At 42.6% G+C, this 21,098-nt stretch overlaps 1 protein-coding gene across 1 annotated transcript in view; it reads left to right on the top strand.

Moving 5' to 3' along the window:
* The window catches only part of ITIH5 (inter-alpha-trypsin inhibitor heavy chain 5), a gene marked incomplete at both ends in the record, with an annotated part of 45,790 nt that overhangs the window by 12,952 nt on the left and 11,740 nt on the right, over positions 1-21,098 (top strand). The window contains 3 exons of the mRNA XM_079549802.1: positions 4,041-4,210; positions 4,737-4,853; positions 20,510-20,681. Of these exons, the coding sequence (XP_079405928.1) occupies positions 4,041-4,210; positions 4,737-4,853; positions 20,510-20,681 (459 nt within the window). The remainder of the gene's footprint in view (positions 1-4,040; positions 4,211-4,736; positions 4,854-20,509; positions 20,682-21,098) is intronic.

The following is a 21,098-nucleotide window of genomic DNA, read 5'->3' on the forward strand; positions in this document are numbered from 1 at the left end:
GTATTCTTGCAACGTCAGCTGTGCTTTGGTCTAGGAAAGCACTCTGTACATCCTCTCTGAATATGGAATAGAGACAAAGTGATAACAGGTCTTTTCAGGATACTTCTTTTGTCAGTGACTTCTTCACACACAGCTCCATCTGGGAGTTGTATTTTTCCCAAAGGAAGATAACAGACACGTGAGTTTTGGAAAGTAATCCTTTGGCTTGTGCAGGTGTTTGCTTCTGTTACATTCAAAGCCCAAAACAGGAGATGCTGAGGTCAGTGATGGTGGACATTTCTGGCGACCTCAGAGTGAAGCCATTTTCTGGATGGTGTCCCACTCAGCATGCTCAGGGCTGACTGTTCTCATCCTTTTCCTCCAGAGCAGTGATTTGAGAACTAGCCATCGTCTCGGGTAGGGAGACACCATGTTGTTTGAAAATGACTCTATTTCTCTTTAAAGTCAGTTGGACTAGATTATCATAGAAATCTTTTCCAACTTAATCATTGTACAGTTCTATGAAGGATCTAGATTGCAGGAAGGTTTTTATTTCTTATCACAATTGTTTGAAAGCTACCACTTGTTAGCAGAGGATGAACTTTGCATTTGAGTTCTATTCATCACTCTTCCAGTTTCTAAAATAATTTGGGTTTAACTTTTCATCATGTGGAGACTGTATTCTCACATGAAAAAATGCTTTTACTTGCTTAGCTTACTTAGCTGAATTTGTTGGAAAATTTATCTGAAGACTATTAATTACCTCAACACAAGCATGGGTCAGCGTAGGTCTCTGGAGCTCATCCATGCTTTGAACTCTGCAATATTTCATAGATTTACCCCTCCCAGTCACTTATCTGAAAAGAATTTGGCCGGTAAACAGGGGAGAGTAATTGTGATTCAGATACTAAGTGCTATCTAAAAGAGAAAGCTGGGGGATGACATAGTAGTTGTATTCAAAGACATACAAGGCTGCTCCAAGCAGAAAAGAAATACTATTCTTACTATGCCAACAAAAGACAAAAAAAACCCACAGGTTTGTGATACAGAAATAAAAATGTAAATTTGACATTGAAAATATCTTCCTAAGAGTGAAAAGTTGAGGTTCTAGCAAGGGCTGGTAAGGGCAGGTATTGAGCTTTCATTACTGGAGGTCTGTATTTCCAGATAACGTGATAAAAGTAAATAGGAAGAAATTGGGACTGGGAGAATGGAATGGATTAAATAGCCTGTCTTCCAAAGCTGATTTCTATTGTTCTATTCCAGAATGGAAAAAAAAAAAACCAACAAAAAACGATCAAAACATTTTGGATCTTTTTTAATCAGTCCATATATAGAGATATATCCCAGAGATAAGAAAAGAGTGATGGTCAAGATGGTAAGATGGTGGGAGATGCTTCCCCAGATATTCCTGTCACTGTGTGAGGCAGCCTTGGCAAGCTCCTCTCTGAATGTTCCTAAAGACCTGTCTGTGTTAGAAGGAATGACACTTCTCACCTTCATACACAGTGTTTTGAGAGTAGTTGAGGAAAGCAGTGTGATCCACATAATCCCATCTAGATTCCACTGTGCTTTACAAACCTGGATACATATGATAATGGCCATTTAAAAGATGAGGAAGTGTAGAGCACAGAGCTAGTTTCATATGGTCAAAGAACACAGAAATGCTGGAACTGTAACTCATATTGTCATAATATGCTGTTGAGCACAGCATAGTATGCTCAACCCACCAACATACATATGGCAGGGAAACACAGAAGTGAAGTCCAAAGGTCACAGCCTGGTAAAAGGAAAGAACTTCTGTTTTCAGTCTAAGATTGCTTTTCACTAATCCTGATGTGGTCAGGCAACCCAACCAGTGGCAATGCTTGCTTTTCAGTTATTGAGAAGTAATGTGAAACCCTCAAATAAATAAGAAAATGTAAATGAATAGTTAAGTCATTTTTATGAATTCTGGACATTTCCTGCACTCTGTCTCTTAAATGGGACTTTGGAAGACAGGCTGAAAATCCAGGAAGGCCAACACAAGCAAACTGGATGCACTGTGTGTTACAAACATATTACATACATTGCTTCATTAGATGAGAGGGCAGCTACAATAGTAAAACCAAATCCAGGGAGATAAAATCATACAGAGCTAGTGATTTATGAATTTTCTCTGGAGAAATCTGAACTGCACACAGACTGTAGAGTAAATGTCAAAGTTCTGGGCAGTCACAACATAAGCCTCCTTTAAGATCTGACAATTGTGTCTTGAATTGATTTACATGCATTAGGTGAGAAAACTCAGTTACTGTTGGGATGTGTGAATTAGAAGTGGCTTAGTCAGAGAAGCCGTAGAATCATATGATCATAGAATGATTTGGGTTGGAAGGGACCTTTAAGATCATCCAGTTCCAACCCCCCTGCTACAGGCAGGGACACCTCCCTCTAGACCAGGTTGCTCAAAGCCCCACGCAGCCTGGCCTTGAGTGCTTCCAGGGAGGGGGCATCCACAACCTCACTGGGCAACCTGTTCCAGTGTCTCACCACTCTCACAGTAAAGAATTTCTTTCTAATATTTAGTCTAAATCTACCCTCATGATGCAGAAATAATTGCTGGCTTTGCTGAAGTTGAGTAATATCTGCCATGCAGCTTCCTTTTGTCAAGATGAGTTTTTTCCAAATCGTAGTCCTCCAACTATTTTTGTGTCTTAAGAGGAAATCCCTTCCTGCCCAAGTAGTACGCTCTTGTATGCTCCCAAGCAGGCTCACAAGACAGCTATAAAACAAAAGCTAAATGAAGGTGGAAAAGAAGTCTTAGAGTGCTATTCATTTATGACTTTTAATTTCATTTCTTTGCCTGGAGAAGTCTAGATTATGCATAAACACTTTAGGGTAAACAACACAGCTTTAGCTAACCATTCCATAAAACCACAAGAACCCTGTTCTTGTCATTTCTATAAACTTCAACCTGTGAGAAGTCAGGAGAGTTGTGTGCCTCCATTTTCCCACTAGTTAAATGGACATAATCATATGTATCCGATTTTTTAAATCGCTGTGGGATCTGGATGCAAGGTGGATGATGTTCAGTCTTGCATACAGCTGTCATGTTGTGTTCTTCTAATGCTGCTCAAGGCACTTTAAAAAGGTGGAGAAGTGCCACTACTCATTACAATGACAGTATTATAGGAACCCCTGGAGAGGAATATTGGATACAGGACTTAAAGATACACTTAGTAGGTTTGTGCATAGCAAAAAGACAGGAAGGACCACCCAAAGAGACAGCAAAGAATTTTCATATCACCGTAGAAAATGATACTGTCTTTCTCTGAGATGCCCTCTGAAAGGCATGTCTGTCTCCATTGACCCTGGGAGGGCTCTAAGATATAAGCTTGAGCTATATCTCTGGGATGCAGTTTGCATGACTGCACTAGTTGTTGGATCAGTAAGTCAGACTGAAATTACAGTGACTATACTCTCAGCTCTTTGCTGAACATAAAGGGATCTAAGGTGACTTGCTCAGATGCAGACATTACACAGACATTTATAATCAGCCATATCAATCCCACCTCAGAAGTTTATAGAATATCTGAACAAGTCACCTCAAGATCTCTTTATAATCTGTCGAGACAAATCTGCAGTATGATTCACGTCCTAGAAGAAATGTTTGAATAAGTCAAATGAATCATATATTGCCTGGAAGGAGCTCAGGTATAGGATCTGCATGCTAAATGTACTGAGTTGGTTGGTATTAAGATCTGTACGTGTCTGAAGCTGGATTTGTATTATTCACAGGAATTGATTAGAAGTCATACAGAGAATATCTGGCCTTTGAGTTCAGTGACTTCCAACAAGCAGTGAGCATAGGAATACTGGATAAACATTTCTATCCCTGATAACATGGCGATCTTGGGGTAGGGGTTATTAAGTTCTTATTTTATCATTGGTAAGATGAACCTTTAATCTTAGCACGTAACGGTGCTAGTAGACCTAACTTCATTGTAATACACTGTGTGTGGTGCTTAGACATATGTAAGAAAATAGGAAAAACTTGTAATACTGTGGTTTTATCTCAACAGGTGATGTCTCTCCTCCTCCTTCTACTGTGATTGGACAAACCAAAACCTTAGCTAAAGTTACATTTAGTCCCAATGTTGTCGAGCAAACCAAGATTGCCCGAAATGGCATCCTGGGAGACTTCATAGTCAGATACGATGTCAACCGGGAGCTGAGTGTCGGAGATGTTCAGGTACTTCACATGGCTGATCTTTTCCATCTTATTAGCTACGCCTGAGAAGGCTTGACTGCCTTACACACTCTATATATCCTAGCAAATGTTTTCCAAGTGAAGGCTTGAAAAAACTGTCCAAAATAAAGTAAGTTTGCAACCTCAAGATAGACTTAAAAGAAAGGACATGCTTCACTGAGTTTCTGTTTTGTATTTGTTTTTCAATATATAGACTGCATGCATCTGGATATAGGGCCAGGTACCCACATGCATGTGGTGATTCTGATCCCTGGGTATACATGTTATATCCTTACTACATTTGGAAGAAAACCACTGTCCACCATGCAAGGAGATGCAGAGACTTCAGTAGGCCCCCCACTGTGAATGAACAGAGGACAAGAATCAAGAGGGAAATTGAAGGGAGCTCATCCACCAATGTAGACACACAGATTGAAAGCAAGATCAGGTGTGCTCATCCAGTAATGATGTGTCTGGGATACTGAATCACAATCTTCCCTTCATTCCTAAATTCATTTTTCTTCTACAGATTCTTAATGGGTATTTTGTACACTACTTTGCACCCATGGATCTACCTCCCTTACCAAAGAACGTTGTCTTTGTCCTTGACAGCAGTGCATCCATGGTGGGGACAAAACTAAAGCAGGTGAGTCCTTGCATGTGTTATAGACTGGTTGACTTTAAGGTTGCAGAGAACTTGTTTCAGGCTTCATCTTAGCAGGATTCTTCATCACTCTGCATAAAAGGTCAGTGCTGTTAAAACTGAACAGATAAGATTGTGCTGGGCAGTTCTATCCTGTTCATTTTGAAGAGAGGCAGATTAGGGAGAATTCTCAGAAAAGTGCATTCAGCAAACCATTGTGTCCATCTTAGCAGAGAGAATACAATTCTGTCATTACATTACAAAACTCTTGGAAAAACGGTGTATGACTCGATGAGGTCTTCTGAAAGAAAAGTCAGTTTGCCCTGTTTGAGAATCTGATTCTTTCACTGCAAATCTCAGACATTTTCCCAGGACACAGATCTTGACATGAATCAACATATCAAACTGAAGGCCATATTACCAGTGCTGGAAACTAGCTCCAGTCCACAGATCCAACTAGTTGGCTTGGAAGGAGTAATGTGTCTGGGGGAATATAGTCTTTTTCTCAACATGATATTATCAGTACAAACTAGAATCATAGAATCATAAAATCCCTGATGTTCAAAATCACTAAGATCAAACCTAATCAAACCCTCAGCCCATCAGATCTAATCTAATTGGAATCTGAAACACTTAAATCTGGAACAAAAAATATAGTGTTACAGAAGTTATAGGTACACCTGTCTGGACTATGTAAGGTTGTTAGGTTATTATTTAGTTCCTAAAAGCTTAATATATTAAATTAGAAAAAAATATATATTTAAATGCTTTAAATATTTTAAATCTTAATAAATCTTTGATCTGTAGTTTCTATCATTCCTGTTACCAGTCAGTCATTGGAATTCTTATAACACAAAATAAATTCTTGCATTTCAGCAAAGAATATAAGTGACAAAGAAGCAGAGAGAAATCAGTATTTCAATTCTGGTCTGACAGATACATCTCGTCTCTGTACTCACACTTCAAACATAAGCCAAGCTTACATCTTATAAATGTGCAAAAGCCCTGGTAGAGGTAGTTCCTTTCCACTTCCTTTCCACTTGAAGACTTGCTCCACAGTTATGAGATATGGAAATGCTGAGTGGCTTCTTTCTGTTGAAAGGCCCACATCTTTGCCTTCTACTTTGTTATCTACTAATGACAGTGGAAACTGTCACTTCTCACATACATTAAGGTAGTCTAAAGTTGCTCGAGGAGATGTTTAGATTACTTATTAGGAAGAATTTCTTCACAGAGAGAGTAGTCAAGCAGGCTGCCAAGGGAAATGGTGGAGTCCTCATGCCTGGAAGTATTTAAGAGATGTGTGGACGCAGCATAAAAGACATGGTTTAGTGATAGGACTTGGCAGGTCAGGTTGATGGTTGGAATTAATAATCTTGAAGGTCTATTCCAAACTAAATGATTCCATGATTCTATGATACTAAGACACCAGTATAAGGCAGTTTCAGCTTGCATGGATGACATGTTATAACCCCACCAGAACAACTGAAGTCTAATGGCGTAGGCTTATGTCAGATTCAGTTAAGGAGCTCTAATTAGTCCACTCAGGCTCCTTTGTCACCTGCCTAGAACATGGAATGATAGGAGAAATAAGGAAATTGTGGTTATTTGAAAGTGTTGTAGTTTTTGTTTGTTTGTTTGTTTGTTTTTTCCCTTGGCCACTAACACTAGTCTAAATGTCCTTCATGGACACAAATGATGGTAATTCCCTGACAGTTTTCTGTCTTTGATCAAGGACATTGTGGGTGTTTATGCCTTTCTATTTCTGCTAAAATCTTTACCATCTGGTTTCAATGGTGGTCATAAATCTTCATTTAGAAGCTGTAGCTTCTATCAAATTAAATTATCTCCACTTTAAGCTAAAATGACTTTTATGGCTCCTAATTACTTTCCCCAGTGCCTGGAGTAGCAGAGAGCTGTTAACAAACACACCTAGCACTGTACTGAAGCAGGTCTTGAATGAAGATGCCTTTGAATCACTACAAATTCCTCTGGACAGAGCCTGGTTTTTGGTTTTCTGTTATCCTGCTGAAAAACGTCAAGCCTTCCCTTGCTGAATAAACAGATATTACCCAAATGCACCCAGCTCTGCATGCTGTAAGCAGTCAGGAGTACAGCACTGAACCATGGAGATTAGGACTCTGGAGGGCTTGGTGCTGGGGTGAGCTGAACAAAGTTGTTCCTTGGGTCAGCAGATTAACCCTGTACTATGAAAACTTTTATTTTCCTCCTGAGCTAATTAGCTTTTCTTTTCATATACTTACTAGAAACAGCATGACCAGGGATTAACCCTTGAAGGCCTGCTTCATAGCCTAGCTAGCTTCTACTGCTAAAAATACATAAATCTCAGGCTAATTAAGTGGAAATAAATGCCTCCTAAGCCTGAAGCAAGAGATGTATCTAGCCAGGTCTTTTGTCAGGGGTGTATTCAACTTTGTGCCTGTTGCCTCAGATACACTCTTTTAATGGAGAACTACGGGTAAGTTATCTAGGAGTGCTATGTTCAGTAAACATTTATCTTCCTCTGATTTTAACTGCTCCAAAACCCAAAACTTCACTGAGTTATGGCCTGAATCATAAACAGACAAGCAAAGAAAACAAAGCGAACAAAACCTAAACAAATACTCCAACTCAAACTGCAGATTAGCTAAGGAATACTCAAGACCTGGCAGTGACTGAACAATAGGTCTCTTTTGGTAAACCAGTCACAGCCATGATTTTTGTTTGCTCAGTGGCCTTTTTACCCAGTTGTTGCTATCAAGATGTTTGTTATATTATTGACATGTTCCCTGGTGGCAAGATACATCTGAGCAGAGGAAATGCCTCCTTTTCTCTCAGACTCCTGCAGCTGTGGTGGTAACCCGTGGTAGAGTACAGAGCGCTGGGAATTCCTGTGGGATGGTGTTCCCTCATTTCTGTCTGCTGAGTCATATGCATGATCAGCTAAAAATACACTGGGCTCTTGTAAAGAGAAGTTGTTCAGGTCAGCTATGGTAACTGTCGCAAAGTTTTTAGGGCTGTAAAAGCATGGGTGAGAAACATCAGCTTCGCACTCTTATACACTCAAGATACTGTAATCTTCAGCTATCTCCCTTCATAACAATAATGAACAATAATGTTCATTGACAGCAACATGACTCAAATGGGGTCAGTATTTAATGCTTCCTGCAGTTCTACAAACAAAATTACTTTCATTTTTCATCTCCCAAGCCCTTCTAGTTCCTATGTGATCTTTTATGTGTTTGCACCATCCTTTTATTTCTCAGATATTTCATCCTTTGAAGCAACAAGGCATCCAGACCTAGTTGCAAACACACATAGTGGGACTGGTTGATCACCTTAAACGAAGACATTGAGACTCCTGAGACATCCCCCTCATATCACAGAATCATAGAATCATGGAGACATAGAATCATAGAGTCATAGAATGGCCTGGGTTGAAAAGGACCACAGTGATCATCTACTTTCGACCCCCCTCCTATGTGCAGGGTCGCCAGCCACCAGACCAGGCTGCACAGAGCCACATCCAGCCTGGACTTGAATGCCACCACGGATGGGGCATCCACAACCTCCTTGGGCAACCTGTTCCAGTGCATCACCACCCCGTGTGAAAAACTTCCTTCTAATATCTAACCTAAACCTCCCCTGTCTCAGTTTAAAACTATTCCCCCCTGTCCTATCACTATCCACCCCTTGTAAACAGCCATTCCCTTTCCTGTTTATATGCTCCCTTCAAGTACTGGAAGGCTGCAATGAAGTCTCCCCAGAGCCTTCTCTTCTCCAAGCTAAACAATCCCAGTTCCCTCAACCTTTCCATAGGAGAGGTGCTCCAGCCCTCTGATCATCTTAGTGGCCCTCCTCTGGACCTGCTCCAAGAGCTCCATATCCTTCCCGTACTGGGAGCCCTGGGCCTGGAAGCAGTACTCCAGATGGGGCCTCACAAGAGCTGAGTTGGTTTTCACAGCCCCTGAGCTGGTAATGCCTAGTGAATTCAGCTGTGTTACAGCTCCTCTACTGAGAATCTGTGACTTCATGATACTCACCTTGTAGCACTGGTAGGGACATGAAGTTCAGGAAGAGAAAACCCTTGAATATGATGATGAAAAAAATGTTAATGTGTTCAAGACTGTATGTCATTACTGTTATCCCACTGGAAAGGAAAACAGAATTAGAATCATAGAATAAAATCACAGAATTGCTCAGGTTGTAGAAGACCTCAAAGATCACTGAGTCCAACCACAACCTAACCATACTACCCTAACAACCCTCCACTAAATCATGTCCCTGAGCACCACATCCAAACAGTTTTTAACACATCCAGGGATGGTGACTCAACCACCTCCCTGGGGAGCCTATTCCAGTGCTTAACAACCCTTTTGGTAAAGAAGTGTTTCCTGATATCCAACCTAAACTTACCCTGGTGCAACTTAAGGCTATTTCCCCTTGTCCTGTCGCCTACCACCAGTGAGAAGAGACCAACCCCATTCTTGCTGTAAGCACCTTTCAGATATTGGAAGAGAGCAATAAGGTCTCCCCTCAGCCTCCTTTTTCCGAGACTAAGCAGCTCCAGTTCCTTCAGTCTCTCCTCATAGGGCATATTCCTCAAGCCCTCCACCAGTCTTGTTGCCCTTCTTTGGATCTGCTCCAGCACCTCAATGTCCTTTCTGTGCTGAGGTGCCCAAAACTGAAAGCAGTACTCAAGGTGAGGCCTCACCCATGCCGAATACAGGGGCAGGATTACTTCCCTAGTTTTGGTTACCACACTATTCCTGATACAAGCAACGATGCCATTGGCATCCTGTTTCTGTCCTCAAGATCTTTGTTCCTTCCTCTGCAGAGAGGAAGTAAGCTCTGTGTGGAATAGTTGCTTATAACACGAGTCAGAAGAGCCTGGGGAACAGGTGGTATCTGCAGGTTTTGTCAGGAAGCAAAATGGTTTTATCCTTTGAACAATCTGACCTAATTTTTATGGGCACCTTTTGTTTTAGAGCTTTTGTTTGTTTGCTTGCTTGTTTTGTTCTAGAGGACATTTCACTTTTCTAATGGTATAATTAGGAGAAAGATGGGCCAGACATGTGTTTACTACCTTGTGACTGACATGATTATCCTCAGCTTCAGACAGCATGGTGAAAAAGGACTTACCAGCCTGAGTTCCAGAGCTACACATCAGGCATGTTCTAAGCTATGAATGTGCCCACAAGAGGATGGGTTTGCAGATGTTTTGCAGACTTGGTAAAATGAAGCTGTTTGAACCATGGCTTAATTTCACCTTATTTTTCCCACAGGCAACAAATGCCCACACACTTAGTTGAGCAGTTGGCTACATCACAAGCCTGGCAGCTTGTCAGTGGTAGTGTGCCAGGCTGTAACTCTCTTTGAGGTTAATTGTGCTAGGAGGAACTCAACTGAAACTGGGACCTGCTGTGTGTTTGCAGCTGCTTCAGTTTGCTTGCATCCAACCAAGGAACACTGTTGGCACCCCTGATTCATGACCCACACCATGTGAGCTCCTTTGGAGCCCTAAATGCCTTCTGTGCCTCTGACTCAACACCCAGGCTCTCTCTGAGCAGTTTCAGGGTGTAAAGAGAGCAGACAAGCACCTCAACGCCTAATGTTCTCACTTCAGGCTCTACTTATTTCTGCTGGTTGCTGCAGAGGTGGCTGTGAGCCTGTTGACTACTAGTCCAAATAATGGCTGCTGTCCAGGAGAACAACCTTAAACCACCAGGGAACTCTGGAAAAAATGCTAATCCTAATTAAAACCTTTAGTGATTCTAAAGCTCTGCAAAGAGAAAAGATTTGTCAGCTTTCCCACTTCCATTAGAAAGTAACTATCTGAGTTAACACAGAGGAACTTTATGCACTGTATCCAGCACAGACTAAATTGATGCAGCTGGCACTTACTCAGGAATGTACAACAGCAGTGTTATCTCACTCCTCTCTTTAGATGTGGATATGTATTTTGACAACCACTACACTAAATAGGTTGTCAGTTCCACATAGCCCTTGACTCCCCAGCTTCCAAAAATGTGCAAACACTTGTCATGCTACAGAATAATCTACTTTTCCAAAACTCTAAAATTTATAAATAGTGACAGGGTCACAGAAAGAAACAAGCAAGCTTCAGAGAAAGATGTCCTCAGATATATTCACGATTGAAAACATCATCTTCTGGTCTTAGGACTAACAGCTGATTTGCTCCACATTGAGGCAGTAGAAGTAGGGACAGCATTTTCTAAGAAAACCTCAGCCCACCTGTGAAAAGTAAGTCCTTGAATTGGGTTCAGAGCAAATAGGAAGCAAAGGCAAGTGCAGAGTTTGACATGGAGGTGCTGCTATGGCTAGACCTGAAACCCTGTGAAGACAGTGAGAGTTCTCCAAAAGGTTTCCACAGAGCCTTTGCTGAATTCATCAAAGAATAGGCCAAACCCACCAAAGTGACCCCACACAGCCCAGTGACCACCAGGCAAGTCTATATAGCAAGCCAGGGGGAAAATCAAGCTGGGAAATTAGTCTATGAGTCAAGATCAATGGGGTCCATGACCAGGCACAAGAGTAGCTGTGACAGAGCAAGAGACAGGTACCTGAGGCTCACACTAGGACTGAAAGCCCAGGCTGGAGCCACCTGGCCCATGGATAGAACCCCCAAAGGAGGCTGATCAGGACCATGGCCTGGCATACACATGCTGTAAAGCTCTAGATCTCTTTTTCACAGTCTTTTCAGGCCAGAACTGCGTTTTCTGTTAGCTGGAGCAATACATGCGAGTCAGAGCTGGCGTCTATTCATGTTTTCATCATAAATTTGCTATTTGAAGTTAGGTGGGTTATCTTCCTTGCCTCTGCTTGTCTCCTTGCAGAATTTTGTATAGACTGGGCTTATGGCTGTACAAGAGCCTCAGAGTCTAAAAGACACTAGATCTTGGCCAAGAGCTATTAGTCCAACATTGCTTGCAGTAACACTGCTATTTCCAAGTTAATGCCCCTTCACCCTATTACGGGGTACATACTGTAGGCATTGCCCAACTGGGACAATTTGTCTCAAACTGTAAAGAACAGTCAAGGCTCTGAATTAACTGCCTGGGATATTCTGGGGAAGCCTGCAATAAGGAGGTCTTCCTTATGCTACTGTATTAAGAAGTACTACAGTCGTCAAGCAGTATTCATAGGCAGATTCTGATTCAGGAGGTGGGTGCTACAATCTGTGTTATATAAAGAGAGAGCTTTTGTTTGGATAGTTACTACCTGATGTAGTGACTTGATACTCTTTGATGTATCTGCTCTTTTCTCAGCTCTTCAGAGTTTTGGGCAAAGATTTGGCCTGAAGTTAAGTCTGTTGCAGTGGCTTGGGATGGAGGTGGGCAGAGGAAGGGCTGGAAACAGAGATTTTCAGGACTTAGGAGAGTGGGGAGATGGAGCTGCTGAGATTTGGAAATGGAAAAGTGAGAGAGCAAGTGATGATGGACTGTGAGGGCTGTATGGCACATTCTCAGGTGGGAACAGGCTAATTTACTATTTTTATAACAACTGTTTAGTGCTTTTACATTGTTCAGTGTTGACTCTGAGCAAAAGTACAGAGATTGTTCCAACCAACCACTCTCCAAGCAATCACTGTCATTTGAGATGAAAATGAGCAAGTTGCATTACAAAATAAGAAGTTTCCAGCTGAAGAAAAAAGGGCAAGGTCTATAAGTGGTTGCATAGTTAGGATCTCTTTGGAGGAATAACTTCATCTTTGTGGAAGTACAGCATTCCCTTTCATGGATAAATGAAAGGTAGCAGCTAATTGTTGCAGAAACACAGGGCCTGTGCTGTTGTCAACCTCTACTTGGACATACAGTTCTTCCCAGCGCAGCTGATCTCTGTGACAGGGGCAGAGAATGGAAGTCCCAAGTTCTTGAAATGATTTTAATGCACTAATTCCATCTTCTGAGGACAGAGGCAGAGGGAGAGGCATCCAACTGTATTGAGGGCATGGGGTACTGTCCCCTTGGCATTAACCTTTTTGCTTCTGGCTCCATGGAGATTGCTTGTCAAGCTGATGGGGGAGTGTTTGAGTGTCCAACTGCAGCATTACATGATGTGACACTACTTTAAATGAGCTAAATGCAAAACAAGACTGTGGTCTTCATACACTGCTGTGTCAGTCTGGCTGGCTGTCTGGGTACCCCCATTGCTTCCCATGGAATTTTTTCAGCACGGTACTGTGGGGCAGCCTTCAAACATTTCTCATTGATTAATTTTACAGGAACATATACTGCTCCAGATGTAATCCATACTGCATTGTTGATAAGGGCTTGAAGTAATAATGCATGGTAGTGATAGGAGCTCGCCTCCCTAAATCTTCGTACAGACATTTATTTATATCCTCAACAATGCTGCCAGGTTGCAAAGATTTAGCAACTAGTCTGCCCTGTGTGCATGAAACCCCAATTGCTGAGAAATCAGATCATCTTGCAGTTTTTCATGTATTTATCCTCACCATGCTACTGGGTGCTAGAGAAATGCAGAACCTCCAAATGATAGCTAAATTTGTCCACACCCTAGAGTTCAGTTCCCACTGAACAGGAATTTACTACTTCAGTACTTTAAGCAGAAGTTCTGCAATATGATTTCCTCGATAGAATAAGCAGTAGAGACAGTTCCTGCTAATGATGGAGAAATTCTTTTGCAGAGAGAAACTGCTGTGCACCTTTTCTATGGCCAGACAGGGGGTCAGCATCATTCAGTTGATATGCAAGTGATCTACGATGATTTGGGGTGAGAGACTGGTACATACACTAGAGACAGTCATTTATTGTCCAGAGCTCTACAACCAAACTCCCTCTCTTTACATGCTAGCATCAGCATAAAACAAAATGCTTGTTGTCTAGAATTGTGAAGGAGTTTTCCTTGGTTACGCCATCAATGTCTGCCAGGAAGAAAGCACAAAGATACATTGTTGGGGAGGGGGTGAGACTAAGTCCCTGAACTGTAGGACACTCCCTGCAGAGGAAGAAAGGGCAGATTGTCCCCCCCTGTGAGGGGTACAGAGGAGGGCAAAATAATCCGATGATACACTTCAGGGTTAAAACCCATTTTTGGCTCAGAAATCCTTGTTGCTGAGAACTGGAACATGGTTTGCAGTAAGTAGGCAGAAAGAAAATAGGCCGTAGAGGAAAGAAATCATCCTAAGAAGTGGCATCAAACCTCAGTAGGAATGACACTGCCAAAATGACTTTGCTTACTCGGCAAATCAGCTCCTCCCTGTAAAATGACAGTGGTGCTCCCACTGCCTTCCCCTTGGCTACTGGGATCGCAGACAGGATCCCAGACTGTATGTAGCAGTACCTTCTCTGGCCTCAACGGTACTACTTCAGACGTATCTTGAATGCTGGCCTTTCCCGACCTCGCATGAATCTCATGTGAATCTCTCCGATAGATCATGGGCAAATGGATCAGGTATTTGTTTTAGAAACATCTTGGAAAAGCCACCACTGAAGCTCTTCGTCGGCTGCCTGTTCATGTTTGGAAAAGGAACATTATGAACCAAAGCACGAAGGATGCTGGGGAGGGGAAGACCAGATCTGTTTTCTTTCCCTGTGCTTCCTTACTGTGCATTGCCAAACAACATATTTACTTGTACTTTTCTCCTCCTCACTGTAGGAGATCTGGTTTCTGAGCCCTTCTCCCATCTGTTGCACTCTGAGACAATTTACTGGGCAGAGCTGTGGCTTTCTAAATCCCTTTATGCTTATGTCTTGTGCCATATCTTTCTTGTCAAATACGGCCTGTCTCAGGAGATCCGGAAGGACAACATAAAGGTTATGATGCACCCAGATCCCAAAGTAATGGGTAGATAGGCCTCAGAAGTACCTAGGTAGTTGTGTTTTCTTTAGCTAAATACAGGATACTACTGTCAAATCTTGTATTCTACTTTTCTTTCAATACATGGTTGCAGATCATAGAGACATAAAATCATTAAGGTTGAAAAAGACCACTAAAATCATCAAGTCCAACCATCAACCTATCCCCACCATACCCACTAACCATGTCCCTCAGTGCCACATCTGTCCTCTTCTTGAACACATCCAGGTGTGGTGACTGCGCCACCTTCCTGGGCAGCCTGTGCCAGTGCCTCTCTGCTCCTTCTGTGAAAAATTATTTCCTAATATCCAACCTGAACCTTCCCTGGCACAACTTGAGGCTCTTCCTGTCACTTATCTGGGAGAAGAGGCCAACCCCACCTCACCACAACCTCCTTTCAGGGAGCTGTAGAGAACATTAAGGTCTCCCTCGAGCCTCCTCTTCTCCAGACTGAACAATCTGTTTCCTCAGCCACTCCCCATAAGATTCATGCTCCAGACCCTTCACAGCTTCATTGCTCTTCTGTGAACACACACCAGAGCCTCAGTTAATGCCTTCCTCTCTGCTGTCTATGTTCTTCAACCTCCTTGATCTCAAGCCCATGTGGTTCCCTAGAGCTGGCTGGAAATCTGGAAAAGGGCAATCACTGGTTCTGATGTTGCGTTGTCGTGCCACTGTGAGGACAGATGCCAGCTGTGTTTGGACATGCAGGGCATAACTGAGTGTTGCCAAGTGATCTCGGAGGCAGTGGCTTGGTGGGTGCTAAGAACAGCTTTCTCTGTGTCTGGAAGTCATTTCCAAAAGGGTCTGAGTTAGTGCTGTGCCAGAGACACCCATTATTTGTACAGACTTGGACTCAGCAAGGACTGAAAGTCTTGATTTTTATGAGCTGGCATGAGACTTTGCATAGGGGATGCAGGACTGGGATGGAACACTTACAAGTGCTCCTAGGCAATGGAAAATTTAAATATGTGGGCCTGGGACATGCATTATAATGAGGTGCTTGAACTGTGTGCTTGCTCCATTGCAGAGCCAGTGTCTGTCAATGCTGTGGCATCAAACAACTATACATTGTCTCCCTTTGAACTGCAAGTTTCCAGGGTAGCCAGACTTCACCCTCACCCTGCTCCTCAAACAACCAGCGGACTGTGGTAGAAATGTCACCAAGGCTCAGATTCCTCCTAAAAGGTGCCCAGATGGTCTGACATCATCCCAGATGTCTCTGAGGCTGCTCTTTATCCCAAAAAAGGGCTGAAGGCGTTCAGCTGCCCCAAGGGAGCATGTCTTTTCCCATACTTTGTTCCACCAATGTTTAGCTAAGTGGAGCTAGCTTCAGCGGCTAGACAGAAAGGTAACAAGAAGTGTTACAGAAAGTGGCAGCTGAACTGGAGTGTAGCTCAGGGAGTTCTCTACTTTGCTGATGTTGAGAGTCATAGAATCAGAAGCGCTTGAGTTGGAAGGAATCTTTAAAGGTCATGTAGTCCAGCTCCCCTGCACTGAACAGGCATGCCTACAGCTCGATCAAGTTGCTCAGAGGTTCATCCAGCCTGACTTTGGATGTCTCCAGGAAAGGGGCATTTACCACATCTCTGGGCTACCTGTGACAGTCCTGAGTCATCTCAGCCCCAAATACTCGTAGCAAGAATGAACTAGAAGAGGAGTAGCTGCAGTGCATGCCCAATTATCAGAATGATCTCCAAGGCAAGGATGGTGGCTGGGAGCTGGCTCATCTCTGACCTCATATGCTTGAGAGGACATTACCTACACATACAATGCATAAGTGCAAACCCATATTCAGGTTCTCATCATTTCTGAAGCACAGACATTAACTGTGATCATTTTCCAGCTACTCACTGTCACCCAACCTTACCATTACCATGGTCCAGAGCTGGACCATTTTTTCTGGTCCAGCTCTGGACCAGATATAGCCCTGGAGATGGCTATTTCAAGCCCGAGGTTCCAGCTGTATTAACAGATCATTCAGCATCATCGTTTCTTGACTCAAATGCACTGGTATGGCAGTTCAGTCTCCACCTCCCTGCTCAGTTTCATCTATGCTAATTGAGGGCTTGGGAGGAGAGGAATAAGAGGAAACTCTCCTTTTTAAATACTGTTTCAAAACATGTTGCTGATAGCTACAAACAATTCCCAGTTGGCCAAAAGTGATTTTTTTTTTTTTTTTTTTTTTTTTTCCAGCTGGTCAGTATTGCTATTTTCTGTCACTCATTAATTCCTGCTCCGTCCTCCACATAAATATACATGTAGCCAGGCAAACACTTTGGGAGAAGTGTTATGCTTTACAGCACCTGGTACAAAAATGTTGGACTCTTAAACTGGACCTCCCCATTGTGAGTGGGCTGGATCTATGCTCAGCTTATCCCCAAAATGAGATCAGCATCATCTGCTCAGCCGTGGGGGAATGATCTGACCCTCACCAGGGAAGAAACAGTTAATTTTCTGCCTCGCAGAAGAGTGTCTTTGGAATGCATTTCAGTGCAGTGACTCACTGGGGCCAGGCGGGAGTAGAAGTGCAAAGACCCCATCCACCGAGCAGCTTGGGAATCCCACTTCTTGGCTGCTCAGAAACAGGAGAGATTCCAGCTGTGGCCATACAAGGCCAGAACAAGAAACCTGCTGCTTTGTCCAGAGTGAAGTCGCTGCCAAGCACTCCTTGCACGAAGAGCTCTAAATCCTCTCTTGGAGGCTGGGGAGACTGGAGCAAAGGGCTGAGCCTCTAGAGCACTCAGTCATTGCGATGTATTTAAAGATTTCAAGCAATTTTACCAAGAAATTCTCTCTGTTGAAAGTTTGATTTGCCTGCCAGCTCCTGAACTGCATCCAGCCCTCCAGAAGGAAGTCACGTCTCTCTTGCAGTGCATTAATGGATGAGGAATATGGCCAGCAAAGCCATAATGAGATTTCAGGATAAATCTGGAGACTCATACCTAAAGGTGTTCAGGGCCACATTGGTTCAGGCCCTGGGCAACCTGATCTGGTGGGTGGCAACCCTACCCACAGCAGAGGCTTGGAGCTTGATGATCTTTAAGGTCCCTTCCAACCCAAGCCATTCCATGATTCTATGATTCTATGATCCTTATTGGCTGGGAGGAGAGATGGAAGCAAACAGCATGAGGCAGGCAATTCAGAGCACTTTGGGAGAGATGGAGAACCAGTTCAGCTCCTTCTAGCTCCATGGTGCTCAGAACTGGACAGGATTAGGTCTTGAGGTAAGTTTCATCTTCTCTATAGCTGCACTGCCTCTTGGATGCAGTGCTGGTGGACAGGCACTTCCAGACAGTGACTCAGCCCATGCTAAAACCTATCCAAAACAGATGGGATGAATTACTCTCTGGAGGTATCTCTCTCTGCCTTAGAGAGGGATTAGATGATGTGCCCAGCTTTCTGATGACCAAGTTGGGAACATTGAATCCCACCCTTCATTTTTACTGAGGATGAGGTAACAGCTACATGAGAATGAACCATTTGGCCTCATTCATATTCTCCTTGCTTTGGAGCAAAACCATATGCATAAACACTTGTACATATATGTTTGTATATATATGTCTACTTATATTACATGAAATCAAATAGTTACAGAAGTTACAGAAACAAATGTTCAAGATGTCAGAATCTGGGTTGCCTGTTTGTCTGCATTAATGGATGTTAGAATGTTTTGCTGGTAAAAACTGGCTCAAATTCCATGGAAACAGCTTAACTACCACCAAAAAAAAAAAAAAAAAAAGTATTGAAAAGGAAAGAGTGTATGAAAGGAGAGAGAGATGGTCCCAGCCCCACATTTGGATCCTGTGTGAGGATGTGGAGGAGAAATACTGCATTTTCTAGGAAAATCTGTTTCAGTTCAGCAGTTCTAGCTTGTGTGATGTGCACACACAGGCTGCACTGCTGCTCTGCATTGTTTCTGCCTTTCTTCAGCCTGATTGCAGACAAGAATGTCAAAAGGAATTTCTGTGCATGCTGGAGGTGAGATGCAGTCTCTCAGTGACAAGGCCAAAGCAAGATTATTTTCCTCTTGGCTTGTTCTCGGGGGAAAAAGCAGAGCTTTTTGGGCCCAGTAAAACCCTCTGAGGAAAGTGCAATTTGACAGATTTGAAAACAACCAACAAAAGGCTTTTTGAAACGGGAAATATCAAGTGATGTTAGTTATAATCAGAGCTACAGTATGGCTAATGAGATTTGTGGGGTTTCACACTAAATTATTCCTTCTAGGTCTGTTTCCCTCCCCAGTCCACACTGTGAGGTTGTATGTGGGGAGCTGTTGTGGTTGCATTTTTTCCCCATCCTGTCCAAGCTTTTCCTCAGCAGAAGCTGAGATGAAGACCTGATCATACCTATGTAGGATAGAAGCTTCTCCATTTTTACTTTCTTCTTACTTTGTTTCCAGTTTTTGAGGGACAAATGAACAGATCACAGTCATTACAATGTAATAAACACAAACGTCCTTTTCTCCACTGTGTGATGGCTGCTTTGCCCTTTTATGCATAAGTGAGAGACGAGTTTGGCTACTGGGAGGATGAATCCTGCAATCCCTAGAGGGAAAAAAGCATACATGGAGGACAGAAGCAGGCAGTGAGGAATCCGGACCTGGCTCCAAAATGCTGGAAGCTAAGGGAAATATTTCCTTGAACTTCAGATGGACCTCAGGCTGGAAGCCAAGTCACCAGTTTGGAGGATTAGAGATTCCTCTGTTGTGGGTAATTTGTTTGCAGTTGCATCATCAGCTTCCATGCAGAATCCAGAGGGATACTGATGGCACAGCCTGATCAGTTCCTTGAGAACTTCTCCAAACTGTCTTTGCATAGCAACATCAGGCCTAGAAACATCTGTTTTCCAGCAATACTGATTATCCTTTCTATTAATTCTGGACAAATCCTTCATTTTTTTGATAGGCATGAGAGAAACCTTTAAATGCCAATGGGTCCACCATATTATTCCTCACAGAGCTTTCTTCGGAATTTCAAAGACTTAGTGATGGCCAAAAATGGGCAGAGCTGAGAAGCTGCTGATCCCTCTGCTTACAGTTGTTGCCTCACTCCTCTCATGTGTTTTGCATATAAATGCAGCGTATGTTTGAAAAGACAGGGAGCATCTTTTCTCAGCTGGTCTTAACAAGCTGAAGTTTGTCTCCATGTGGGCACAGGATAATACACCAAAGTTGGTCATACTGGGAAGGCTGAACACATCTGCACTCTTCCTATTGGCTAATCCACAGTGGTCTGTCATTTCTATCACACAAGAACCTTAACTTCTCCCACTATGAACTCAGCTCAATACCAGCTTTGCTCTATCTGAATGCCTATATTTGCATGGGATGACAAATAGCAGAACGATATAATGCTGGTATATTGCTGTAAAAACAATATGCCTGAGACGAATCCGACTAGCAGGTAGAATCAGCAATAATTAGTCAGGATGCATTTTTTTTTTCTTATTCATTTGAATGTATTTGCTTATGCATTTGTTAATTTCTAAAACTATTCACTGGAGTATATATGAGACAATCAGTATCCTAATTATGAACAAGGCATATGCATCCTTGATATATTTAGAGGTGTTTCAACTTTCAAGTAACCCTTTTAGCCATATGCTTCTTACAACTTAATTCAAGTCTAGAGGGCTTTAGAAGATCTCTAGCAGTCTTTTGGTACTACTTAATATTATTCAATATTCATTATTCCAGAGGTCATGTCTTCATGAGCCAACAGTAACACAGAAACATCTGTAAGCTTAAGCATTGATTCTTACCTGACAGAGCACTGGCCATTAACCTGCTGATCTTCTTTCTCTTCTCTTTTCAGACCAAAGAAGCTCTCTTCACAATCCTCCAGGACCTAAGGCCTGAAGACCACTTCAATATCATTGGCTTTTCCAACCGAATAAAGGTCTGGCAGCAGGATCAGCTGGTGCCAGTTACCCCAAATAATATAAGAGATGCCAAAAAGTACATTCATAACATGTCACCTACTGGAGGTAGGAATGAGATTAATTTTGATATTCAGATTTCAGTGGCCTTGTAGCATGTAGTAGTAAAAAAAAATAATTAGTATTTATTCATGGGACAAGGGAGCCTCTTCCCTGCCTTCACTCAGGGTTAGGTGGCAGAAGGATATGTGTTCTGTACAAGCTTATATGATGGGCAGCTGTCCCCAGAGCTGGTTATAAGACCTGATAATAATTCTTAAAAACAAATTGTGCCCATTCTCTCAAATGTGGAAGAGAGAAAACTAGCAACATCTTTTCTTAAGGACACAGGAAAAAGAAAACATATTGCCATCAAGGACATACAGGACTGGTACTTGTACAGTTTCTGAAAACCTGTATGTAAGTAGGCACATGATTCTACCTGATATGCGAACCTCAAGGAGTAGCCAATCTGGCCTATCAGAT

This window comes from Tetrao urogallus (genome assembly GCF_951394365.1).
Source record: "Tetrao urogallus genome assembly, chromosome: 1".
Taxonomy (NCBI): domain Eukaryota; kingdom Metazoa; phylum Chordata; class Aves; order Galliformes; family Phasianidae; genus Tetrao; species Tetrao urogallus.